This window comes from Anomaloglossus baeobatrachus, chromosome 11 (genome assembly GCF_048569485.1).
Source record: "Anomaloglossus baeobatrachus isolate aAnoBae1 chromosome 11, aAnoBae1.hap1, whole genome shotgun sequence".
Taxonomy (NCBI): domain Eukaryota; kingdom Metazoa; phylum Chordata; class Amphibia; order Anura; family Aromobatidae; genus Anomaloglossus; species Anomaloglossus baeobatrachus.
The window spans coordinates 167,231,511-167,256,153 of NC_134363.1; the positions used below are offsets into that span (position 1 = coordinate 167,231,511).

The window sequence follows — 24,643 nt, forward strand, 5'->3', positions numbered from 1 at the left end:
GGCCACGATATCCCTTACCGCATAGATGTCGTCATCGGCAATAGGTGGAGGAGCCGGACTGGCAGCAGCGGAGAAGGGACCAAGGACAACCGGCTTGAGCAGGGAGACGTGGAAGGAGTTGGGTATCCTCATCGTGGCCGGAAGCTGAAGCTTGTAGGAGACCTCATTGATCTTTTTGAGGACTTTAAACGGCCCAATGTAGCGAGGACCCAGCTTGTATGAAGGTATCTTCAGGCGGACGTACTGGGAAGCAAGCCAGACGAGGTCTCCAGGAGAGAAACACGGAGGGTCCAGACGTTTCTTGTCTGCGTGTCTTTTCATCCGCAGGGACGCACGCCCAAGGGACGTTTTGACAGAGTCCCAAATGGTTGCAAAGTCACGGGCTACTGTATCTGCAGCAGGGACATCCGAAGAGGGGGATACAGGCAATGGGATGGAAGGCTGAAGTCCGTAAACGACATGGAAGGGAGAGCTGGAGGACGACTCACTGATGTGGCGATTGTGGGAGAATTCAGCCCAAGGTAGAAGAGCGGACCAGTCGTCGTGATGGGCGTTAACATAGTGACGTAAGAAAGTGGTCAAGATTTGATTGACCCTCTCTACCTGGCCATTAGACTGAGGATGGTATGCAGATGAAAAGTCCAGAGTCACTCCCAGATGTTTACAGAGAGCCCTCCAGAAGCGGGAAGTGAACTGAGTTCCTCTGTCGGATACGATGTGTAATGGAAAGCCATGCAAGCGGAAGATGTGTTGTATATATGCGTCCGCGAGTTCCTGAGCAGAGGGCAGTCCAGCCATAGGAACGAAATGGGCCATTTTAGAGAACCGGTCCACCACGACCCATATGACTGTGTGTCCGGATGACAATGGCAAGTCCGTAATGAAGTCCATTGCTATGTGTTGCCACAGAACTGAGGGTATCGGCAGAGGCAGAAGACGGCCATATGGGAGGTGTTTGGGCGTCTTGTTCCTGGCACAAGAGGAACAGGCGGATACAAAAGCAGCGACGTCCGTGCGAAGGGATGGCCACCAATAATGACGTACAATCGCACCCCATGTCTTTTTCTGACCAGCATGACCGGCTGTTTTCGAGGCATGACCCCAGTGTAACACTTTTTCCCTGTCTACCTCGGAGACATAGGTCTTCCCGGGCGGTATCTGGGCCAGGGTGACAGGGGCCACCGGAATGATTTTGCTAGGACAGATGATGGGTTGGGTAGTCTCCTCCTCCTGCTCCATGGGCATGAAAGACCTGGACAAGGCATCAGCGCGTACATTCTTGTCCGCGGGTCGGAAGTGAAGCTGGAAATCAAACCTGGCAAAGAATAGGGACCACCTGGCTTGCCGTGGGTTCAGACGCTGAGCGGACCGTAGGTATTCCAAGTTCTTGTGGTCCGTGTAAATAATCACGGGGTACACTGCACCTTCCAGGAGGTAGCGCCATTCCTCCAAAGCCAGTTTGACTGCCAAGAGCTCTCGGTCACCGATGGTGTAGTTGCGTTCAGGCGCTGAGAAGCCCTTGGAGAAGAATCCGCAAGTCACCATCCTCCCGGAGGAGGACTTCTGCATGAGCACTGCTCCGGCTCCTGAGGAGGAGGCATCCACCTCCAAGGTGAACTGGCGGTTTAACTCCGGACGGTGGAGTACAGGAGAGGAAGCAAAAGCCCGCTTCAGAGAACCAAACGCGGCGTCAGCCGCAGGTGACCAGTCCTTTGGATTAGCCTCCTTCTTAGTCAAAGCGGAGAGAGGAGCGGTCAAGGCAGAGAAGTGAGGGATAAACTGGCGGTAGTAGTTGGCGAATCCCAGGAAGCGTTGGATTGCCTTTAGTCCAGATGGAGGAGGCCAGTTGAGAATGGCGGAGACCTTCTTGGGATCCATCTGCAGTCCAGTATCAGAGATGATGTACCCCAGAAAGGGGAGAGAAGACTGCTCAAAGACACACTTCTCATACTTTGCGTACAGACGATTCTCTCTCAGTCTTTGTAGAACCAGCTGTACGTTTTCTCTGTGGGTTTGGAGATCCGGAGAGAAGACAAGGATGTCATCTAGATACACTACCACACAGATGTAGAGAAGGTCCCGGAACACGTCGTTCACCAGTTCTTGAAAGACGGCAGGAGCGTTACACAGGCCGAAGGGCATCACGCAGTACTCATAATGTCCATCGCGCGTATTGAACGCGGTTTTCCATTCGTCACCAGAGCGGATGCGTACCAGATTGTAAGCACCCCGAAGATCCAGCTTGGTGAACACACGAGCTCCTCTAAGCCGGTCAAACAATTCGGGAATGAGCGGCAGAGGGTACTTGTTTTTTACGGTGATTTGATTCAGACCCCGGTAGTCTATGCATGGGCGTAAGTCGCCCTCTTTCTTCTTAACAAAGAAGAAACCTGCTCCAGCAGGAGAGGAGGATCTCCGAATGAACCCCCTTGCTAGGCTCTCTGAGATGTAAGCTGACATGGCCCTTGTTTCGGCTGGAGATAAAGGATATATCCGTCCTCGTGGTGGGGTTGTTCCTGGAAGCAGGTCGATGGCACAATCGTATGGACGATGTGGCGGCAGTACCTCGGATTCCTTTTTGTCAAAGACATCTGCAAAGGACCAATAGGCCGAGGGCAGCCCCGGTAGGTTCTCTGGAACCGGAGGTCGTCGGATGGGTTGTATGGACTTTAGGCACCTCTCATGACACGAAGAGCCCCATCGGGTGATTTCGCCAGTACCCCAGCTAACTGATGGTTCGTGTGTCCGCAACCATGGAAGTCCCAGCAGGATTTGGTGGGACATGTGTGGGAGGACGTAGAAAGCGAGGTTCTCGGTGTGAAGGGCACCGATACGCAGTTCGACCGGCCTGGTGATCCAGGAGATGGTGTCAGAGAGGGGTTTCCCATCCACCGAGGCAATCACTAGGGGCTTGTCGAGTGGCAAAACAGGCACCCGGTACTTGTCCACCGTGGCCTGCTGGATGAAATTGCCTGCTGCCCCGGAATCGAGGTAGGCATCAGCCGTGAACCGCGTCTCTCCCGTTGTCACTTGCACTGTCCATGTAACCGGGTCAGAGAGAGTCCCAGCACCTAGGGTGGCCTCTCCTACCAACCCTAGGCTTTGGAGTTTCCCGGCCTCTCTGGACAGGATCGTAGCAGGTGTGTGCCCTCACCGCAGTAAAAGCAGAGGCCCTTGGCGAGCCGCTCTGCTCGACGTTGTTCAGACTGACGCACTCGGTCGATCTGCATGGGCTCGTGGACGGGAGCTCCAGCTGCCGATGACTGAAGTACGGAGGGTTTCTGCGGTGGAGAGGAATGCCGTACCGGCCGTCTCTCACGAGATAGCTCTTTGGAGCGCTCCTGAAAACGAATGTCCACTCGAGTTGCTAGGGCAATCAGGGCATCTAGGGTGGAGGGCACGTCACGACCCGCCAACTCATCTTTGATGCGACTCGAGAGTCCTTCCCAGAAGGCGGCTGTTAGGACCTCATTATTCCACCCGAGTTCTGAAGCCAAAGTGCGGAAACGGATGGCGTATTGGCCCACCGTCAGTGTTCCTTGACGTAAGCGGAGAAGGGATGAAGCAGACGCAGAGGCGCGTCCCGGCTCGTCAAAGGTGCTGCGAAAGGCCTGCAGGAACTCTTGAAGATCCTTGGTCATAGGGTCCTCCTTCTCCCACAAGGGGTTCATCCACGCCAGTGCCTCGCCCTCTAGGTGAGACATGATGAAGGCGACCTTGGCTTGGTCGGAGGCAAACAAGTGTGGTAGCTGCGTGAAATGAAGGGAACATTGGTTTATGAAGCCCCTGCAGGTCTTGGGATCTCCGGCATAACGAGGTGGTGAAGCCAAACGGAGTTGGGAAGCATTCGAAGAGGCTGCCACGGGTGCGGGAGCCGTGGATTGACTAGAGGAGGCCCGGAATGTTGAAGGCGTAACTGCCGCTTGTAACGTGTACAGGCGGGTGTCCACGGACGTCATAAAGTTCAGCATGCGGGTCTGAGTCTCACGCTGGCGTTGGAGTTCTTCTTGCAAGGCCGCTAGTGCTGCAGCGGGATCCATGGCCTGATCTTACTGTCACGGCCAGGTGTACGGGCAGACCCAGGAGGTGGATCCACTGGACCGAACTCCTAGATGGTAGTAAAGAGTCCGGCAGCTGGAACACTATAAACAGCAGAACAGTCCTTGCACACGAGTATAGCGGAGAAGTCCCTGGGACCACGGAGTCACGGGTGGTAGTCCTGGTGACGCAGCTCAGGTTCGGAAGCCGAGATGATGTCAGGCGGGGTCCGGAACCTTGGGAGCGAGATGACGGGTCACCGCAGGGATCCGAGATGGTGCGGACTGTCAGGATGGCAGATGGACAGCGTTCGGGGTTCAGGATACGGCAGACTGGATGGCGAGGCAGGCACGGCTCTACAAGAGAGATAGGTGAGTACATGCACTGAGACACCAGGAGACCTGACTCCTAGCTTAGGAAACACGAAGATCAGGCCCCGCCCCCTTGGACAATAACCCCCTTTATACCCTGTACCTGTTCAACCTCATTTCCTGTTAATGGACGCTGGCCCTTTAAGAAAGGGTCAGTGACCGCGCGCGCGCCCTAATGCGCATGCGCGCCGCCCGGGTGCCAGAAGCCAGGGAAGGAGGCTGAGAGGAGGACGCAGGGGAGCCGGCCAGGTCCTGGGCAGCCGTCGGGCGCCGGAATCGAGCACCAGGGGGCCTGGGGAAGACGGGCACCGGAGGCTGGAGAGCGGGGAGCGTGGCAGGTGAGCCGGGGAGCGGGGGTGAGGACCCGGGGAGCGTGACACATGGTAACTGTTCTTGGACCCCAGCTATCAGGAGATGGGGGATCCTATTAACCCTTGGCTAGCAGCAGTATAGAAAGGGCTGAAAAGTAGAAAGTAGTATAAAGGGCTCGTCCGGTCTAAAACGATAAGTTCGCAGTCACTCTATGATTCGGAAATCCTTCCAGGAGGAAACCGTTCCCGGTCCGAGGAGCTCACATATGTCCTGTATGGAGATGTGCACAATGCTGTATGCTGAGCAGATGCTAATTTATTTTGCCTTTTTTCCATTTTTTCATCCATTTCTACCCCTGGCTTCTACACCCTCCCCCTGAGTCAAGCCCTCGTATACAGTAGCACCCCAAGCTGTCCAATATATGTTATATTTCCACTGGCTAGATGATAAATGAATTATCTCGGTCCCGAAATCCCGTGTGTAACTGAAGCAGTAGTGAGCATGTGCGACCACCACTCCTATGGGACAGTGGTCGCACATGCTCAGTACCGCCCCATTCCTACACCCAGTCCTCCAGCTATCTTACATGTATAATCTATGGGTAAATGTTATTTATTCGACAAACCTTCATTTGAAGGATATAAATACTTATTACATCTACAGGAATGTTACATTGCTTTCCGTGTCCTGAGGATCTTCCCGTTTCCAGGAACATTGTTTATACAATTTACATAGTTTTTGGTTTTATCCTTGAATCCTAATCCACAATGCACAGTACATAAGAGGGTGAGATTTTCATTATTTTTCAGGACGGGCAAAATCAGAAGCTGACAACGAGCATATGGTACCGGCAGGTACGTAGACGACGTTATCACTACTTTACCTCTATGAAATGGATTGTGGATCAATTGAAGGGTTTGCTTTCTGTAACTCTTGGTGATCTACTATTTTTGTCCAGTCTGGGCAGATATTTTCCCTCCTATATCACAGATGTGCCGTTCGGCATCAATGAAAGCAACTTTTACATAGTGGTTCATAGTGGTTCATGGTTGTCCAGAATTGGGGTTTCCCTCAATGACCTCAATTCACCTAAAAGGGGTTATCCAGTACTTTAATATTGATGACATAAGCTCATCATAGAACATCAGTGCCAGAACCGTGGGGGTCTAACAGCTCAGCTGTTCTCAGCGCTGGCCGGATGTGACCATTTGCTGAGCGTGCAACACAGCTCCATCAACTGCATAGTGGTCACGGCTGGTACTGCACATCCACCCCTTTTTGAATCATCCAATAACACCAAGAACAACTGATAGGCGGCGGTGCTGAGTGTCGGACCGATCTCTGCCTGTTGTCAAGTGTAATCTGCCTCAAGCAGCAGAGACGTCAGATTTCAGGAAATGGGGCTGGGTCCTTTTTTCTTTACAGGAATTTCGGGTGGTTTCTTTGCTTCTCCTATGTTTGTTTGACTACATACAAGCATAACACAGAAGTGAGTTGAAGGTAATAAAGCCACAGGACAATGGCAGATGCCACGAATTTTAGGAAATAAGACAAAGGAAGCTCCAGCACTTATAGTACTGGTAGAATGCTTTTTAAACAAATGCTTTAAAAATATATTAGCAAATGTGTAGATTTATGTTATCTTTTGACAGACACAATAAACTCTATTTTCCATATTTATTTTTCACTATTCTAGATGTGGAAGGATGAATTTCTGACCTGGAATTCAAGTCAGTTTGATGGGATTGGAGAAATTTCCTTACCGCTCAATGCTATTTGGGTCCCAGACATTGTTATCAATGAATTGTATGTATTATTGTCACCATGTCACAACCCTTCTCCACTATATTGTGTTTAGACCATTGCATAGACTGTACGCCACTCGGTATATGAAAAACTGATGAGCAAATCTTCTGATATTCATCAGCTTTGCCAAATATGAAAAGAAAAATAGACTTACACAGATAATCACCTAGCCACAAAACAAAAGTACTGCCTTATTCAGATTCACCTTAAAACGGCTGCTGCATTTCCTGCTTTTGCTTTTATACTGGCTACAATGGTCTCTTCTGATTGGCTGTACTATGCCATATGATAGCACCTAGGCATTATGATTGGAGATAATACAATAAGATTAGACACATGATACTTATAATCTCCCTCATACAAAATGGTATTTGGTTCCATGAAATTATTTATCCACCCTTTTTACTGTTATAAAGTACATCTGGGTAACAAAGGACACTTTTGCCCTGTAGTGTAGAAGATGGGAAGTCACCGGATTTGCCCTATGTGTATGTGAGCTCTTCAGGAACGATCAGGAATTACAAGCCCATGCAGGTGGTGTCGGCATGCAGCCTGGAGACCTACGCCTTCCCCTTTGATACTCAGAACTGCAGTCTGACCTTCACCAGCTGTTTACATACAGGTAACACAGAACTGCAGCCTGACCTTCACCAGCTGTTTACATACGGGTAACACAGAACTGCAGCCTGACCTTCACCAGCTGTTTACATACAGATAACACAGAACTGCAGCCTGACCTTCACCAGCTGTTTACATACAGGTAACACAGAACTGCAGTCTGACCTTCACCAGCTGTTTACATACAGATAACACAGAACTGCAGTCTGACCTTCACCAGCTGTTTACATACATGTAACACAGAACTGCAGTCTGACCTTCACCAGCTGTTTACATATGGGTAACACAGAACTGCAGCCTGACCTTCACCAGCTGTTTACATACAGGTAACACAGAACTGCAGCCTGACCACCAGCTGTTTGCATACAGGTAACACAGAACTGCAGCCTAACCTTTACCAGCTGTTTACATACAGATAACACAGAACTGCAGCCTGACCTTCACCAGCTGTTTATATACAGGTAACACAGAACTGCAGCCTGACCTTCACCAGCTGTTTGCATACGGGTAACACAGAACTGCAGCCTGACCTTCACCAGCTGTTTACATACAGGTAACACAGAACTGCAGCCTGACCTTCACCAGCTGTTTACATACAGATAACACAGAACTGCAGCCTGACCTTCACCAACTGTTTACATACAGGTAACACAGAACTGCAGCCTGACCTTCACCAGCTGTTTACATACAGGTAACACAGAACTGCAGCCTGACCTTCACCAGCTGTTTACATACAGGTAACACAGAACTGCAGCCTGACCTTCACCAGCTGTTTACATACAGGTAACACAGAACTGCAGCCTGACCTTCACCAGCTGTTTACATACAGGTAACACAGAACTGCAGCCTGACCTTCACCAGCTGTTTACATACTGATAACACAGAACTGCAGCCTGACCTTCACCAGCTGTTTATATACAGGTAACACAGAACTGCAGCCTGACCTTCACCAGCTGTTTACATACTGATAACACAGAACTGCAGCCTGACCTTCACCAGCTGTTTACATACAGGTAACACAGAACTGCAGCCTGACCTTCACCAACTGTTTACATACAGGTAACACAGAACTGCAGCCTGACCTTCACCAGCTGTTTACATACTGATAACACAGAACTGCAGCCTGACCTTCACCAGCTGTTTACATACTGATAACACAGAACTGCAGCCTGACCTTCACCAGCTGTTTACATACAGGTAACACAGAACTGCAGCCTGACCTTCACCAGCTGTTTACATACTGATAACACAGAACTGCAGCCTGACCTTCACCAGCTGTTTACATACTGATAACACAGAACTGCAGCCTGACCTTCACCAGCTGTTTACATACAGGTAACACAGAACTGCAGCCTGACCTTCACCAGCTGTTTACATACTGATAACACAGAACTGCAGCCTGACCTTCACCAGCTGTTTACATACAGGTAACACAGAACTGCAGCCTGACCTTCACCAGCTGTTTACATACAGATAACACAGAACTGCAGCCTGACCTTCACCAGCTGTTTACATACTGATAACACAGAACTGCAGCCTGACCTTCACCAGCTGTTTACATACAGATAACACAGAACTGCAGCCTGACCTTCACCAGCTGTTTACATACAGATAACACAGAACTGCAGCCTGACCTTCACCAGCTGTTTACAAACAGATAACACAGAACTGCAGCCTGACCTTCACCAACTGTTTACATACAGGTAACACAGAACTGCAGCCTGACCTTCACCAGCTGTTTACATACAGATAACACAGAACTGCAGCCTGACCTTCACCAGCTGTTTACATACAGATAACACAGAACTGCAGCCTGACCTTCACCAGCTGTTTATATACAGGTAACACAGAACTGCAGCCTGACCTTCACCAGCTGTTTACATAGAGGTAACACAGAACTGCAGCCTGACCTTCACCAGCTGTTTACATACAGATAACACAGAACTGCAGCCTGACCTTCACCAGCTGTTTATATACAGGTAACACAGAACTGCAGCCTGACCTTCACCAGCTGTTTGCATACCGGTAATGGAGGTAGCAGTAATAACTGTGTAGGAGTCAGGGGGCTAGAATGGTACGTTCACTCTGAAACGCTTGGGTTGGGTATGCGCACTTATATAGGGAAGTCAGATACTGATTGGGACCGCCCACTGGACTCCTATACCCAGACTCCTATACTCAGAGTCTTCTCAGCTTCCCCAGCACTCAGCCAATACACTTAAACGATCATTGACATTTCAAAAAACTAAAAGGGGATTTACATGCAGCGACATCGCTAGCAATGCCGCTGGTGAAAGCACCAGACCCTGTCGGTTGTGCGTCACGGGCAAATCGCTGCCCGAGGCGTACAACATCGTTAGGACCCGTCACACATACTTACCTGTCTAGCGACGTCGCTGTTGCCAGCGAACCGCCTCCTTTCTAAGGGGGCAGTTCGTGCGGCGTCACAGCGACGTCACTAAGCGGCCACCCAATAGAAGTGGAGAGGTGGAGATGAGCGGCCGGAACATGCCACCCACCTCCTTCCTTCCTCATTGCCGGAGGACGCAGGTAAGCTGCAGTTCATCGTTCCCGACGTGTCACACGTAGCGATGTGTGCTGCCGCAGGAACGACGAACAACCTGTGTCCTCAAGAATCAACGATTTTTTAAAAAGGAATGACGTGTCAACGATGGACGATTTAGTGAGTATTTTCCATCATTAACGGTTGTTCGTGCGTATCACACTCAACGACGTCAGTAACGATGCCGGATGTGCGTCACGGAATCCGAGACCCCGGCGATATATCGTTAGATACGTCGCTGCGTGTGACGGGGCCTTTAGGGAGGCGTCACACTCTACTATATGTCGAGCAATATGTCGTTGGGGTCACGGATTCTGTGACGCACATCCGGCATCGTTAGAGATATCGTAGTGTGTGACACGCACGAACAACTGTGAACGAGCAAAAATACTCACCTTATCGTTGCTCGTTGACACGTCGTTCATTTTCATAATGTCGTTCCTCCTTCTGTGCTCCGGTTGTTCATCGTTCCCGAGGCAACACACATCGCACCGTGTGACACCCCAGGAACAACGAACACAGCTTACCTGCATCCCGCCGGCAATGCAGAAAGAAGGATGTTGGGCGGGATGTTATGTCCCGCTCATCTCCGCCCCTCCGCTTCTATTGGGCGGCCGCTATGTGACGTCGCTGTGATGCCGCACAACCCAACCCCTTAGAAAGGAGGCGGATCGCTGGCCAGAGCGACGTCGCAGGACAGGTAAATGCGTGTGACGGGAGTAAGCAAGGTTGTGCACGACGGGCAGTGATTTGCCCGTGTCGCACAACCGACGGGGGCGGGTACGATCGCTTGCGATCTCGCTAGCGAGATCGCAGCGTGTAAAGCCCTCTTTATAATTGTAGGGATTGCCTGTTAGGATATGGAATCTTCTAGGTCAGACACTGATTTGTGGAGCCGGCATCCCTGCAATGCCCGGTCTCTCTTCAGCAGGGACGCCGACTTACTCACTGCCACAGCCGGGTTGCGTCTTCCCCTGCTGTCCTGCAGTCATTCACTCGCTCTCCTCTTAAAGGGCCAAAGCACCATTTCACGGAAATGCCCCTCAACCTATGGCTGAGAGGCACTACTTATTTAAGGCACCCTCCCACTAGGGGAGGTGCCTGTGCAACACATTTAGTTAGTCTTCCACTCTGCTAGTTAGTTGTCTAGCTGTTGGGTCTCGTGCTCCTGTCCCATTATCTATTCCTTTGTCCACCTTCTCCGTCCCTCCTTGTTCCTACTGTGCTCACCATACCTGTCCGTACCTACTCGCCTTTCTCGTCTGCCTCAGCCATACCGCCTGTACCTGCCTACACCTGTGTCCGTACCTGAGTCTGTCTCCTATCCTGGGGGTCAGCTGCCACTGTCCCAGTCACTGCCCTGGGAGTGGAACTTTGCATCTACCTAATGGCATGTGCTTAGTTAAGACCCTCTCACTAAAGGGTAAGTCTGGGTCCCCCCTGTGGTCCAGGGGGTCCACTGTGGTAACTGGGTCTACTCCCTCTCATTGCCTCATCACCACCATCAACAAGCAATACATTACTTCTGGGGGAAAGAAAGGTATTGTCACATGGAGAATTTTACAAACATCGCCATATGTCATTGAGGTTGACGGGATCTGTTCAGAATACAGATTCTGATACGCCACCTGATAACTACTCTGAGATCTGTGATCAGGGTAGGCAATCTTGGGTGTCAACCAACAGACTGATAGTTTATAAGCAGGCTAGCAAGAGTTAATCTTTGCTAGTCTGCTTGTTTGTCTCCTTTGATCAAATGTGGTGAGGGAGCCAATCACATCTGTTCCTCACTTATATATGCTGACTAGATCCTTTCTTCTAAGCCAGCTATAGTTTATCTAAGCTGGTCAGGTGAGGTGTTGTGATCCAGACTTACTGGTTGTTGTAGTACCTGTTGCTGTGTGTGGTTGTGGAGTTAGCCCTTGTTGTCTGCGTGTTTCTACCTTCTTGCTCTTGCTTTTCTCCTGAGTCTCTCATTGTTTGTACCTGTAAGTTTGTGGTGTTTCAGAGTTTTTGTTTTCCTCTGTCTATCTTAATCTGTGTTACCATCACACGCCTGCCCCTTCCTTCCCTGGTGGGAGAAGGGAATCAGATTAGTTTTGGTCAGAAGCATAGCCAGGCATGAGACTCGGGCATCTCCACCATTAGGGCTAACCCAGAGGCTAGGGATAGACTAGGGACCCTCTAGCGTGAGGGACAGCATAGGATCCCCTTTACCAAGCTTTCCTACAGTCACATTGTGACAGGTATATTCCATAAGTAGAGCATCTGATTTTTTGACTGTAAGATCTTGAAACATTTTCAAAGGAACCAACCTAATTGACTATTTTTTACAGCAAGAATCTTTATAACATGTCAGTTACCTCTTATTTTAGTGAACGACCTCAATCTTTCAATCTGGAGGAGCTACGAGGAAATCAGCAATGACAAGAGCATATTCCTAAATGATGGGGAGTGGGAGCTTCTGTCTGTTCCTTCCAATTACGAGATCCTACATACCCACGGTGGAAGCTTCGCTCAGGTCCAGTTTAATGTATGTCAAAGTTTTTTTATATTTTACCCAATGCCCATCTCAGATTAGTTTTATGACCCAATGCCCATCTCAGATTAGTTTCATGACCCATTGCCCATCCCAGATTAGTTTTATGACCCAATGCCCATCTCAGATTAGTTTCATGACCCAATGCCCATCTCAGATTAGTTTTATGACCCAATGCCTATCTCAGATTAGTTTTATGACCCAATGCCCATCTTAGATTAGTTTCAAGACCCAATGCCCATCTCAGATTAGTTTTATGACTGAATACCCATCTCAGATTAGTTTTATGACCCAATGCCTATCTCAGATTAGTTTTATGACCTAATGCTCATCTCAGATTAGTTTTATGACCCATTGCCCATCCCAGATTAGTTTTATGACCCAATGCCTATCTCAGATTAGTTTTATGACCTAATGATCATCTCAGATTAGTTTTATGACCCATTGCCCATCCCAGATTAGTTTTATGACCCAATGCCTATCTCAGATTAGTTTCATGTCCCAATGCCCATCTCAGATTAGTTTCATGACCCAATGCCCATCTCAGATTAGTTTCATGACCCAATGCCCATCTCAGATTAGTTTCATGACCCAATGCCCATCCCAGATTAGTTTTATGACCCAATGCCCATCCCAGATTAGTTTTATGACCCAATGCCTATCTCAGATTAGTTTCATGACCCAATGCCCATCCCAGATTAGTTTTATGACCCAATGCCTATCTCAGATTAGTTTCATGACCCAATGCCCATCCCAGATTAGTTTTATGACCCAATGCCTATCTCAGATTAGTTTTATGACCCAATGCCTATCTCAGATTAGTTTCATGACCCAATGCTCATCTCAGATTAGTTTTATGACCTAATGCTCATCTCAGATTAGTTGCATAACCCAATGACCATTTCAGATTAGTCTCCTTACACAAACTTGGTTATTATTATTATTATTAATAATAATAATTTCTCTTTAGATAGCGCCAACATATTCTGCAGCGCTTTACAAATGCTGTGTTTCTATATAAACTATAAAGTCAAATTTATCTATGCAAATGTTAATAATTTCCCTTTGATTTTATTAATAAATGAACTATATATGTTTTTAGTAAATGTATCTAGATGACGGTGACTGTGAGGGTTTGCACTAGACGGGAAAACTCCTAGTCTTGCTAATCCGAGCATTTCACGATCCGTAGACTGTACTAACCATGAAAACAAATGGAGGCCATTATTATGTAGTTTCTGTAGGACCAGAATTGGTGGTTCAGCTCTGAATTACAAATAGACGTCGTCTTTCTCTAAGCTGAAATTCTACAGCTCGTTAATTTGCATATGAGCCATATAGCCTCATTACTGCAAAACAGGCTAGCAAGTGTTGTATGGAGTCCACAGCTGCACATCAAGTAATGCAGGAATCAGCTATTAGGCCACACACCATTACCTGGCAGAGGGATTGCACCGAAATCCTCCGCTTCATGGAGGAGCGGGAGGCCGGGGATATAGACGCCAGACCGTACTGTACCTATTCCTCTAAGAGAAGCATTTTATGTATCTACAAGGGTTAGACCGCTTTTTATTACATTTTTTGGGGGAAGTGCGGCGACTAAAAATGACAATTCTAACGTTAAAACGTATGGTCTAAATAATTTAATATTTTGACAAATTGGACTTTTAAAGACACAACAATAGCAAATAATGTTTTTTCTTTTTTTTTTTTTACATAAGCTTGGGTTCATAGGAGCATCAGAATGTGGGTGACGGGGATCCCCCGGCTGCCATTGTATCACATTTCCATGCATTCAGGCACTTTAAATGCTGCTGTCAGGATTCACTGAAAAATATAGGCAGGGGGCGCATAAATATAATAAGTAAAGGGATTGCAGTCACACCTGTGCCCTGGAGCCTAAGAGGCCCAAAAGGTCATTTCAGTCCATATGACAAGACCATTAATATGAAAGGCTTGCAATAATTGGGGCCCTGTTAGAGGTTTTAAATTGGTGCCCATGAGCTCCAAGTTATGCCACTGTGCCGCCCCCGTGTGAGCAGCCGCCGCTGCTCAAATCCGGACCTTCTAGGGGGGTGGCTTAAGGGTCTCTGGATCCAGGGGTCTCGTGGACACGCCGAATAAAAGGGGGACGTAGATGTATGGGCTAGGACGCATAAAGTTTGTGACGCTACCCACGGTGTGTGGTGAGGTGGGACACCACCGCTGCTGTTATGGGGCACCGGGGGAGGTGTAGTGGCAGCTGGATGTTAACCCCTCCGTGAGTAGGGATGGTTGCCCCGGGGACCAGTGTCTCTGTGCAGGGTATGGCGATGGCAAGGGCCGGCGCGCCTGATCAAGCAGGGGGGTGTTTGGTTACTCACAGTAAATGAATCACACGAATCTTTTGGTAAACCAAAGGTGCCGGTTGCAATCGGGTCCCCCACCCAGGCTGGTGGTGACTGTCCTTTTCCTCTGCACTAGTTTTGTGAACGGTGGACTGCCTGGTCTGGAACTCAGGAGTCCGCTCCCGGCTGGATGTGGCCTAAGGAGCCGTGCCCGCAGGCGCTGGCCCGTGGGATCTATGGGCCCTGGCGGTGGCCGTCTATCCCTATCGGTGGGGTGTTGTCTTCTATTAGGGACTTTGGGTGGGACAGGACCTATAATCCTGGCCTCAATCGGTTAATTAGCTAGGCCGCTGGTTTCGGTCCTGGCTTCAGGGTCCGAGTACCCCCTCTGTGCTACGGTTTCCGGGTCAGTTCTCCGTGTCGGTACCGGTGGGCTACAACCCTGTCCCGGTCCACCTCAAATCTGCCGAGCCGTCTTCCCGTCTCCTGCTGACGGAGACCACTGTCTGCCTCCTAGCCAAAGGCACCAGGGGTCATACCCTGGCACCGCTCAACTTGAACTTCCTTTGCTGGAGCTACACTTCGCTCCAGCCCACACTCCTCTCCACTCGAACTACAAACTCAACTAACTAACTGTTTTCCCGCCCCGGGCTGTCTAGACCCCTGGGTGGGCACGTCCAACCGCCTGGTCCCGCCCACTGGTGTGTCTGTCTTTCCCTAAGGGGGGGTGACTAGGGTTTCAGGTCGGCTGTGTGCTTCCTAAGTGAGGGAAGGTGTTATGCGGGGGCCTATCTGTTACTACCTGGTTTTGCCAGGGCATCACACCACTGACAGTCTGGTATGGTGTGGGCTCCAGCTACGGTGTGGGCTCCAGATATGGCGTGGGCACCTGGTATGGAGTGGGCTCCAGGTGTGGTGTGGGCTTCAGGTATGGTGTGGGCTCCAGGGATTGTATGGGTTTGAGGTGTGGTGTGGCCTCCAGGTATGATGTTAGCTTCCAGTATGGTGTGGGGTCCTGATGTGGTGTGGGCTCCAGCTATGGTGTGGGATCAGAGAATAGTGTGGTCTTCCGGTATGCTGAGGGTTCCAGATTCCAGGTATGTGTGGGCTCCAGGTATGGTGTGGGCTATAGGTATCGTGTGGGCTCCAGCTATGGTGTGGGCTCCAGCTAAGGTGTGGGCTCCATGTATGGGGTGGGCTCCAGGTATAATGTGGGCTCCAGGTATGGTGTGGACTCCAGGTATGGTGTTGGCTCCAGTGTAGCACCCCTGAAGCCATTAGGGTGCTACAAGGTTCTGCATCCCCACTAGGATGCATGGCCTACCCCTTTAGGGACCCAGAACCCCAGTGCCAGTAACACCAAAAACCCAGGTAACAACAGTTTTCCCCAACAATCCCCCTTACAATGGTACTTAGATACGGTGCGACCATGGATGGCTGCCTAGAGGTGGAGCCACTCCAGTCCACTAGTTGACCAGGTGGGAGGGGCAGACTGTGGAGAGTAGTCAGAACGCAGGAAGACAGTAGACATAAAGGAGAAGGAAGTCTGCAGTGAAAGGGAGCAGACATAAGTGTGAGAGTTGACAGTAAAGTGTGAAGGTGTGACTGAGCAATATCCTGACTCGGATTGACGGTGACCTGGTACCTAGGAGAAGCGGTTGCCGGTAGAGTACGGTGGAGGACTCCAGGAACTATGCACCGACGGGGTACAGGACCCTAGGACAGGAAAGAGCTTCAAGCCGACCTGTTAACACCTGCACAGCAAAGGGGACCATCAAAGACCTTGTTGACCCTAAAGAATCCGAAGATTCAGTAGCAAAGAGAGAACCGGGGACAGAACCAGAGACTCCATCCCCACAGGGTTCACGATACCGTCAGGCGGACAGAAGTGGACGAACCACAGAACGGGGACTCCCAGTGTTCTATACCACGGGCACCCACTTACCAGAGACAGGTGCAGGGGAAGAAGGTACCAGAGCACCAGACTGGCACTGGAACGAAGGGGACATGGAGGCGAAACCAGCCGGCCTCGGACAACCAGTTAACATCTACAGTGAGTAAACCAGTTGCACTGAATACCTTTCTGGACTCCCTTCTTCCGGCGCCCACCGCACCATACACCCGCTGGGTCAATGCCCTACTTGCGGAGGGACTACCATACTAGCTGCTAATACCACCAGCCCCAGTAGAGACATTCTGCAGTGGCGGCTCCCTATACTTAGCCGCAACACCACAGTGGCGTCACGAAAAAACTCTATTCAAATATCCCCTGTAAATATCCCCATTACAAAAAGGGCCCAGGGCACGGAACCGGGTAACGGCCACCATCGTGACATCCCTAAGACGTACCCTGCCCAGAACCGAGTACCCCATAACCCTGAGTGCTACACTAGCTATAGTGTAAACTTCAGGTATGGTGTGGACTCCAGGTATATTGTTGGCTATAGCTATGGTGTAGACGTCAGTTATAATGTGTGCTCTAAGTATGGTGTGGGCTCCAGGTATGGTGTGGGCTCCAGGTATGATGTTGGCTCCAGGTATGGCGTGGGCTCTAGCTATGGTGTGGGCTCCAGCTATGGTTTGGGCTCCAGGTATGGCATGGACTCCAGGTATGGTGTGGGCTCCAGGTATAGTGTGGACTCTAGGTATGCTGTGAGCTCCAGGTATGGTGTAAGTTCAGTCCCTGCTAATACTTGGGGATGCTACCCCTCAACTTCTAAGCTCCAGACCCTGGGAAGTAGCTGGCATCAACTTAGCAGTGATGTTTCCAGGTGTTGCACTGGCATCCTCTGATAAGTAAGAGTCTTCAATGTCAGACAGGTATCAGCTGGGCATTGGGGGTCCTAGATGTCAGACCAGCATCAGCTGAGCAATGGGGTCCCAGCTGTCAGACCGGCATCAGCTGAGCAGTAGGTGCCCCGGATGTCAGACTGGCCGGGTCCCGGGTTTTGGACTGCCATTAGATGAGCAGTGGGGGTCCTGGGAGTCAGACCAGCATGAGCTGAGTAGTGAGGGTCAGACAGTCATCTGAGCAGTGGTGGTCCAAGGTGTTGGATAGGCATCAGCTGAGCAGTGGAGGTCCCGGGTGTTGGATAGGCATCAGCTGAGCAGTGAGGATCCCAGGTGTTAGACAGGCATCAACTTAGCAGTGGGGGTTCCGGGAGAGTCAGATCAGCATGAGCTGAGTAGTGAGGGTCCCTTGTGTCAGACACTCATCGTCTGAGCAGTGGGGTCCCGGGTGTTGGATAGGCATCAGCTGAGCAGTGTGAGTCCTAGTTTTTGGACAAGCGTAAGCTGAGCAGTGGGGGTCCCGGGTGTTGAACAGACATCAGCTGAGCAGTGGGAGTTCTGAGAGAGTCAGACCAGCATGAGCTGAGTACTGAGGGTCTCAGGTGTTGGACCAACATCAGCTGAGCAGTGAGGAACCCTTGTGTCTGACAGTCATCGTCTGAGCAGTGGTGATCCCTAGTGTTGGATAGGCATAAGCTGAGCAGTGGGGGTCCTGGTCACTGGATAGTCATTAGTTGAGCAGTGGGGATCCAGGGTGTTGGATAGTTGAACAATGTGGATCCTGGGTGTTTGGCAGTCATCAGCTGAGCAGTGAGTATCCCTGGTGTCAATAGTCATTAGTTGAGCGGTGGGGGTCCTGGGTGTTGGGCAGTCACCATCTGAGCAGTGGGGATCCCGGCTGTTTGATAGTCATAGCTGAGTTTTGGGATCCTGGGTGTTGGATAGTCATTAGTTGAGCAGTGGGGGCCCCAGGTGTTGGATAGTCATCAGCTGAGCAGTAGGGATCCTGGGTGTCGGATAGTCATTGGTTGAGCGGTGGGGATCCTGGGTGTCAGATAATCATTAGTTGAGCAGTGGGGGCCCCAGGTGTTGGATAATCATCAGCTGTGCAGTAGGGATCCTGGGTGTCGGATAGTCATTGGTTGAGCGGTGGGGATCCTGGGTGTCAGATAATCATTAGTTGAGCAGTGGGGGCCCCAGGTGTTGGATAATCATCAGCTGTGCAGTAGGGATCCTGGGTGTCGGATAGTCATTGGTTGAGCGGTGGGGATCCTGGGTGTCAGATAATCATTAGTTGAGCAGTGGGGGCCCCAGGTGTTGGATAATCATCAGCTGAGCAGTAGGGATCCTGGGTGTCGGACAGTCATTGGTTGAGCGGTGGGGATCCTGGGTGTCAGATAATCATTAGTTGAGCAGTGGGGGCTCCAGGTGTTGGATTGCCATCAGTTGAGTGGTGGGAGTTCTGGATGTTGGGTAGTGAAGGATTAGTTGAGCAGTGGGCATCCCGGGTGTCTGACTCTCACCAATGACCTATCCTAGGAATAGTCCTTTAATATCTTAGTCTTGGACAACCCCTTTAAGAATCATTACAGCATCCTAGCTCTGCCTATATTTTATATACCCCAGTAACGTATATGGCTGCTTGTAGCACATATGTGCGGAGAGTTAGTACATCTGGTCACTGCACTTACAATGAATTAACCATGGACTTTCATTGGCGCCCAAATGTGTTTTTCTGGACCGTCATTTTACAACCCACATAGACAAGATGATCAGTGCACAACGTAGCTCGTAGGACGCCAACATGGCACGTAGGACGCCGGGACTTGTCATGAACGTGGCCGCACTCCGTCTCCAAGCCTTGCACAGTAGACTTCCTCCATCAGCGCCAAGGGCATTCATACATTTCCCCCATTACGTGATAATTAACCCCGGTGCCCCAGCCTTTCTCTATAACCCATCTCCTTTTTTTTCCTCCGCTTTGGCGTGTCCAGAACTAACAACGACCCTGGCAGGACAAGATAACCACACAAAAACGCGGGGAGATGAATGGCCGGCGTGGGACATCGCTCTCTCATGCAGCAGTGATTTCAGCTTTAATGGCAAAATCATTATCATTGCGACAATGGCTCACAAATGAGCAGAGGGTGAAATAAAGAGGAGGGGGGGAGAATTATGTGTGGAATAAATGAGCGCTGCCGAAATTCATAGCATCATAAAGAGAACCTTATCAAATGAACCAGCAGAAGGTTAGACGAGCGGCAGAGCAATTAGGCTAACACCGTAGGGCCTCTATTTCATCTTCTGTGCGCTCATCATGTACAAATTCCCAATTAGATTTATTCCTTTCATTATCATCAATGGGATTTCAAAACAATAGTGTATACACAATACCCTCCTTTAAAGGTACAGTTTTATTTCCGCTGTGTATAGCTAATAGCACTGAAAAAATAAATTCTGCTAAATTGAATCCAAATATTTTTTTTTAGACTTTTTTTCAATACATAGGTACAATAAATGGTGAAAAGTATGTGCCCCCCTAAACATAGTGATCTCCCATTCCACGTCCATAGACGTTAATATGCAGATGTTACGGCTCCCGCTCTACTGGGAAGGATTTCTACAGGATTTTAGTTTGGAGGCGTCTGTGGGAATTTTTGCCCTTTGTCCATTTGTGAGGTCAGAACTGATGTTGGGGAGAAGTCAGCATCACAATCTCCATTCTAAGTCATCCCAAAGGTGTTGCATGGGGCTGGGGTCCGGGCTGCATGCGGCATCATGTTCTCCCCTCTTCTTGTCTTTATGGAGCTTGTACACCAGACACAGTCATGTTCCCACAAAGCAGAAGATTCAATTGTGTACAATGTCTTGTACTGAAGCATTAAGATTACCCATCAATGGTACTAAGGTGCAGAGGTCGCTCCCTGATAATAGCCCAGAGCATCATCCTCCCTCACCAAACTGTACAGGGGGCACAATACAGTCAGGGGATAACATTCTCCATCACCAAACCCAAATTCCTCCATCAGACACAAGTAGAGCAGTGTGATCCGTTATTGCACAGAACACGTCTCCTCCAGAGTCTAGCGATAGCGGCTTCACACCGCTCCATCCGATGCTCAGCATTGTGCTTGGTGATGTACGGCTCAGCATTGTGCTTGGTGACGTACGGCTCAGCATTGTGCTTGGTGACGTACGGCTCAGCATTGTGCTTGGTGACGTACAGCTGAGCATTGTGCTTGGTGACGTACGGCTCAGCATTGTGCTTGGTGATGTACGGCTCAGCATTGTGCTTGGTGATGTGCGGCTCGGCATTGTGCTTGGTGATGTATGGCTCAGCATTGTGCTTGGTGATGTATGGCTCAGCATTGTGCTTAGTGATGTACGGCTCGGCATTGTGCTTGGTGATGTATGGCTCAGCATTGTGCTTGGTGATGTACGGCTCGGCATTGTGCTTGGTGATGTATGGCTCAGCATTGTGCTTGGTGATGTATGGCTCAGCATTGTGCTTGGTGATGTACGGCTCAGCATTGTGCTTGGTGATGTGCGGCTCGGCATTGTGCTTGGTGATGTATGGCTCAGCATTGTGCTTGGTGATGTATGGCTCAGCATTGTGCTTAGTGATGTACGGCTCGGCATTGTGCTTGGTGATGTATGGCTCAGCATTGTGCTTGGTGATGTATGGCTCAGCATTGTGCTTGGTGATGTACGGCTCAGCATTGTGCTTGGTGATGTACGGCTCAGCATTGTGCTTGGTGATGTGCGGCTCGGCATTGTGCTTGGTGATGTGCGGCTCGGCATTGTGCTTGGTGATGTACGGCTCAGCATTGTGCTTAGTGATGTACGGCTCGGCATTGTGCTTGGTGATGTATGGCTCAGCATTGTGCTTGGTGATGTACGGTTCGGCATTGTGCTTGGTGATGTATGGCTCAGCATTGTGCTTGGTGATGTATGGCTCAGCATTGTGCTTGGTGATGTATGGCTCAGCATTGTGCTTGGTGATGTGCGGCTCGGCATTGTGCTTGGTGATGTATGGCTCAGCATTGTGCTTGGTGATGTATGGCTCAGCATTGTGCTTAGTGATGTACGGCTCGGCATTGTGCTTGGTGATGTATGGCTCAGCATTGTGCTTGGTGATGTACGGCTCGGCATTGTGCTTGGTGATGTATGGCTCAGCATTGTGCTTAGTGATGTACGGCTCGGCATTGTGCTTGGTGATGTATGGCTCAGCATTGTGCTTGGTGATGTATGGCTCGGCATTGTGCTTGGTGATGTATGGCTCAGCATTGTGCTTGGTGATGTAGGGCTCAGCATTGTGCTTGGTGATGTACGGCTCAGCATTGTGCTTGGTGATGTAGGGCTCAGCATTGTGCTTGGTGATGTACGGCTCGGCATTGTGCTTGGTGATGTATGGCTCAGCATTGTGCTTGGTGATGTATGGCTCAGCATTGTGCTTGGTGATGTAGGGCTCAGCATTGTGCTTGGTGATGTATGGCTCAGCATTGTGCTTGGTGATGTACGGCTCAGCATTGTGCTTGGTGATGTATGGCTCGGCATTGTGCTTGGTGATGTATGGCTCGGCATTGTGCTTGGTGATGTATGGCTCAGCATTGTGCTTGGTGATGTACGGCTCAGCATTGTGCTTGGTGATGTATGGCTCAGCATTGTGCTTGGTGATGTACGGCTCAGCATTGTGCTTGGTGGTGTATGGCTCAGCATTGTGCTTGGTGATGTATGGCTCAGCATTGTGCTTGGTGATGTCCGGCTCAGCATTGTGCTTGGTGATGTCCGGCTCAGCATTGTGCTTGGTGATGTATGGCTCAGCATTGTGCTTGGTGATGTACGGCTCAGCATTGTGCTTGGTGATGTATGGCTCAGCATTGTGCTTGGTGATGTATGGCTCAGCATTGTACTTGGTGATGTATGGCTCAGCATTGTGCTTGGTGATGTATGGCTCGGCATTGTGCTTGGTGATGTATGGCTCGGCATTGTGCTTGGTGATGTATGGCTCAGCATTGTGCTTGGTGATGTACGGCTCAGCATTGTGCTTGGTGATGTATGGCTCAGCATTGTGCTTGGTGATGTACGGCTCAGCATTGTGCTTGGTGGTGTATGGCTCAGCATTGTGCTTGGTGATGTATGGCTCAGCATTGTGCTTGGTGATGTCCGGCTCAGCATTGTGCTTGGTGATGTCCGGCTCGGCATTGTGCTTGGTGATGTACGGCTCAGCATTGTGCTTGGTGATGTACGGCTCAGCATTGTGCTTGGTGATGTACGGCTCAGCATTGTGCTTGGTGATGTACGGCTCAGCATTGTGCTTGGTGATGTATGGCTCGGCATTGTGCTTGGTGATGTACGGCTCAGCATTGTGCTTGGTGATGTATGGCTCGGCATTGTGCTTGGTGATGTACGGCTCAGCATTGTGCTTGGTGATGTATGGCTCGGCATTGTGCTTGGTGATGTACGGCTCAGCATTGTGCTTGGTGATGTATGGCTCGGCATTGTGCTTGGTGATGTATGGCTCGGCATTGTGCTTGGTGATGTATGGCTCAGCATTGTGCTTGGTGATGTATGGCTCGGCATTGTGCTTGGTGATGTACGGCTCAGCATTGTGCTTGGTGATGTACGGCTCAGCATTGTGCTTGGTGATGTACGGCTCAGCATTGTGCTTGGTGATGTATGGCTCGGCATTGTGCTTGGTGATGTATGGCTCGGCATTGTGCTTGGTGATGTACGGCTCAGCATTGTGCTTGGTGATGTATGGCTCGGCATTGTGCTTGGTGATGTACGGCTCAGCATTGTGCTTGGTGATGTATGGCTCGGCATTGTGCTTGGTGATGTACGGCTCAGCATTGTGCTTGGTGATGTATGGCTCAGCATTGTGCTTGGTGATGTATGGCTCAGCATTGTGCTTGGTGATGTATGGCTCAGCATTGTGCTTGGTGATGTATGGCTCAGCATTGTGCTTGGTGATGTATGGCGGCAGTTGCTCAGCAGCTAAGCCCGCGGCAGGCACAGTGTTTGTGTTGATGTTACCAGAGCAGGTCTGGATTCTGCAGTTCTGGGGTCAGCAGAGCGGTGGTGACTTTCCTGCACCTCTGCTCCTCAGAACTCGGTCCCCGCTCTGTAAGATTACGGGGTCTCCACTTCGTGGCTGAGTTGCTGCATTTCCTTCACCTTCCCAATAATATCACTCACAGGTGATGGAGGAAGATCCAGAAGGAATAAACATCAGGAACTGATTTGTTTCCCCGGTGGCTCCTATTACAGGACGCACTGGTATCAGTGAGCTCTGTACCACCGTCCCTATGGATATGTTTGACGCATACGCTGGAAACTTTTTTTCGGTTGTGTGTTATGCAGTGGAGCCAGCTGGGACCCCAACCCATCACCCCCAATTGTTCTCTTTGCATTTAATTCACATTATATACTATCCGTTACCATATAATAATAATAATAATATTTATTCATTTATATAGCACTATTAATTCCACAGCGCTTTACATACATTGGAAACACTGTCCCCATTGGGGCTCACAATCTAAATTCCCTATCAAAATGTCTTTGGAGTGTGGGAGGAAACCGGAGAACCCGGTACCCATGTAAACTTCATGGACTAAAGTCGTGGGTGCTGCGGAACACCAGGAACCAAACTGTTCCCAATAAGAGTATAATTCAGAAATGAAGCCCGGCTTTTACGTTTTTACGCTTTCTACTTTCTCATTTCCCCAGATTTAGACTCTTCTATAACATTTCCATACATATCTATGAAGCATAGTCTCAGCTCTTGTATTAAGTTATTTTGTGCCAGTGCATTTTTTTGCAATTTTGGAATGAAAACTCTTAAAAAGTTTTTTTTTTTGCTGGTATTGAGAAGGAAGGACTGATGGCATAAATTAATATTCCCCTCCAGCTTTCCATGACCGTAGCCGCCAAAGCAGCGAGATGGATGTTTTTGTTTTATTTTTTTTTTCTTCTTTCAATTAAAATTAGGCTTGGAAGAGGGCCAGGGAAGCGGAGCGGCGGGGGACTTTATGGCTCCCTGTTGGAGTTCTTTTTTAATGCCAGTGTAATGGCAGATAATAGCCAACATTTAATTTTCCTCTTGTAATACAATAAATTGATTTGGAGTTTTGTTGGATTTCTTAATCTTTATTCGGATGTCCCTCTCTATTTAATAATTGATTCATCCTATGTATAATGTATTGTCTTCATATAGTGATAAATACAATGTAATCTGTTCTGTCGCCTTCTTGTAAATCATTCTTGCAAATTTGTG

The 24,643-nt window shown here is 49.6% G+C and overlaps 1 protein-coding gene across 2 annotated transcripts in view; it reads left to right on the forward strand.

Moving 5' to 3' along the window:
• Positions 1-24,643, forward strand: part of HTR3B (5-hydroxytryptamine receptor 3B) — a 96,617-nt gene that overhangs the window by 67,558 nt on the left and 4,416 nt on the right. The window contains exons 5-8 of one of the 2 annotated variants that reach the window (XM_075327541.1): positions 5,531-5,575; positions 6,418-6,527; positions 6,980-7,149; positions 12,084-12,241. In XM_075327541.1, coding sequence (XP_075183656.1) covers positions 5,531-5,575; positions 6,418-6,527; positions 6,980-7,149; positions 12,084-12,241 — 483 coding nt within the window. The remainder of the gene's footprint in view (positions 1-5,530; positions 5,576-6,417; positions 6,528-6,979; positions 7,150-12,083; positions 12,242-24,643) is intronic. The other variant, XM_075327542.1, reaches the window with a different exon arrangement.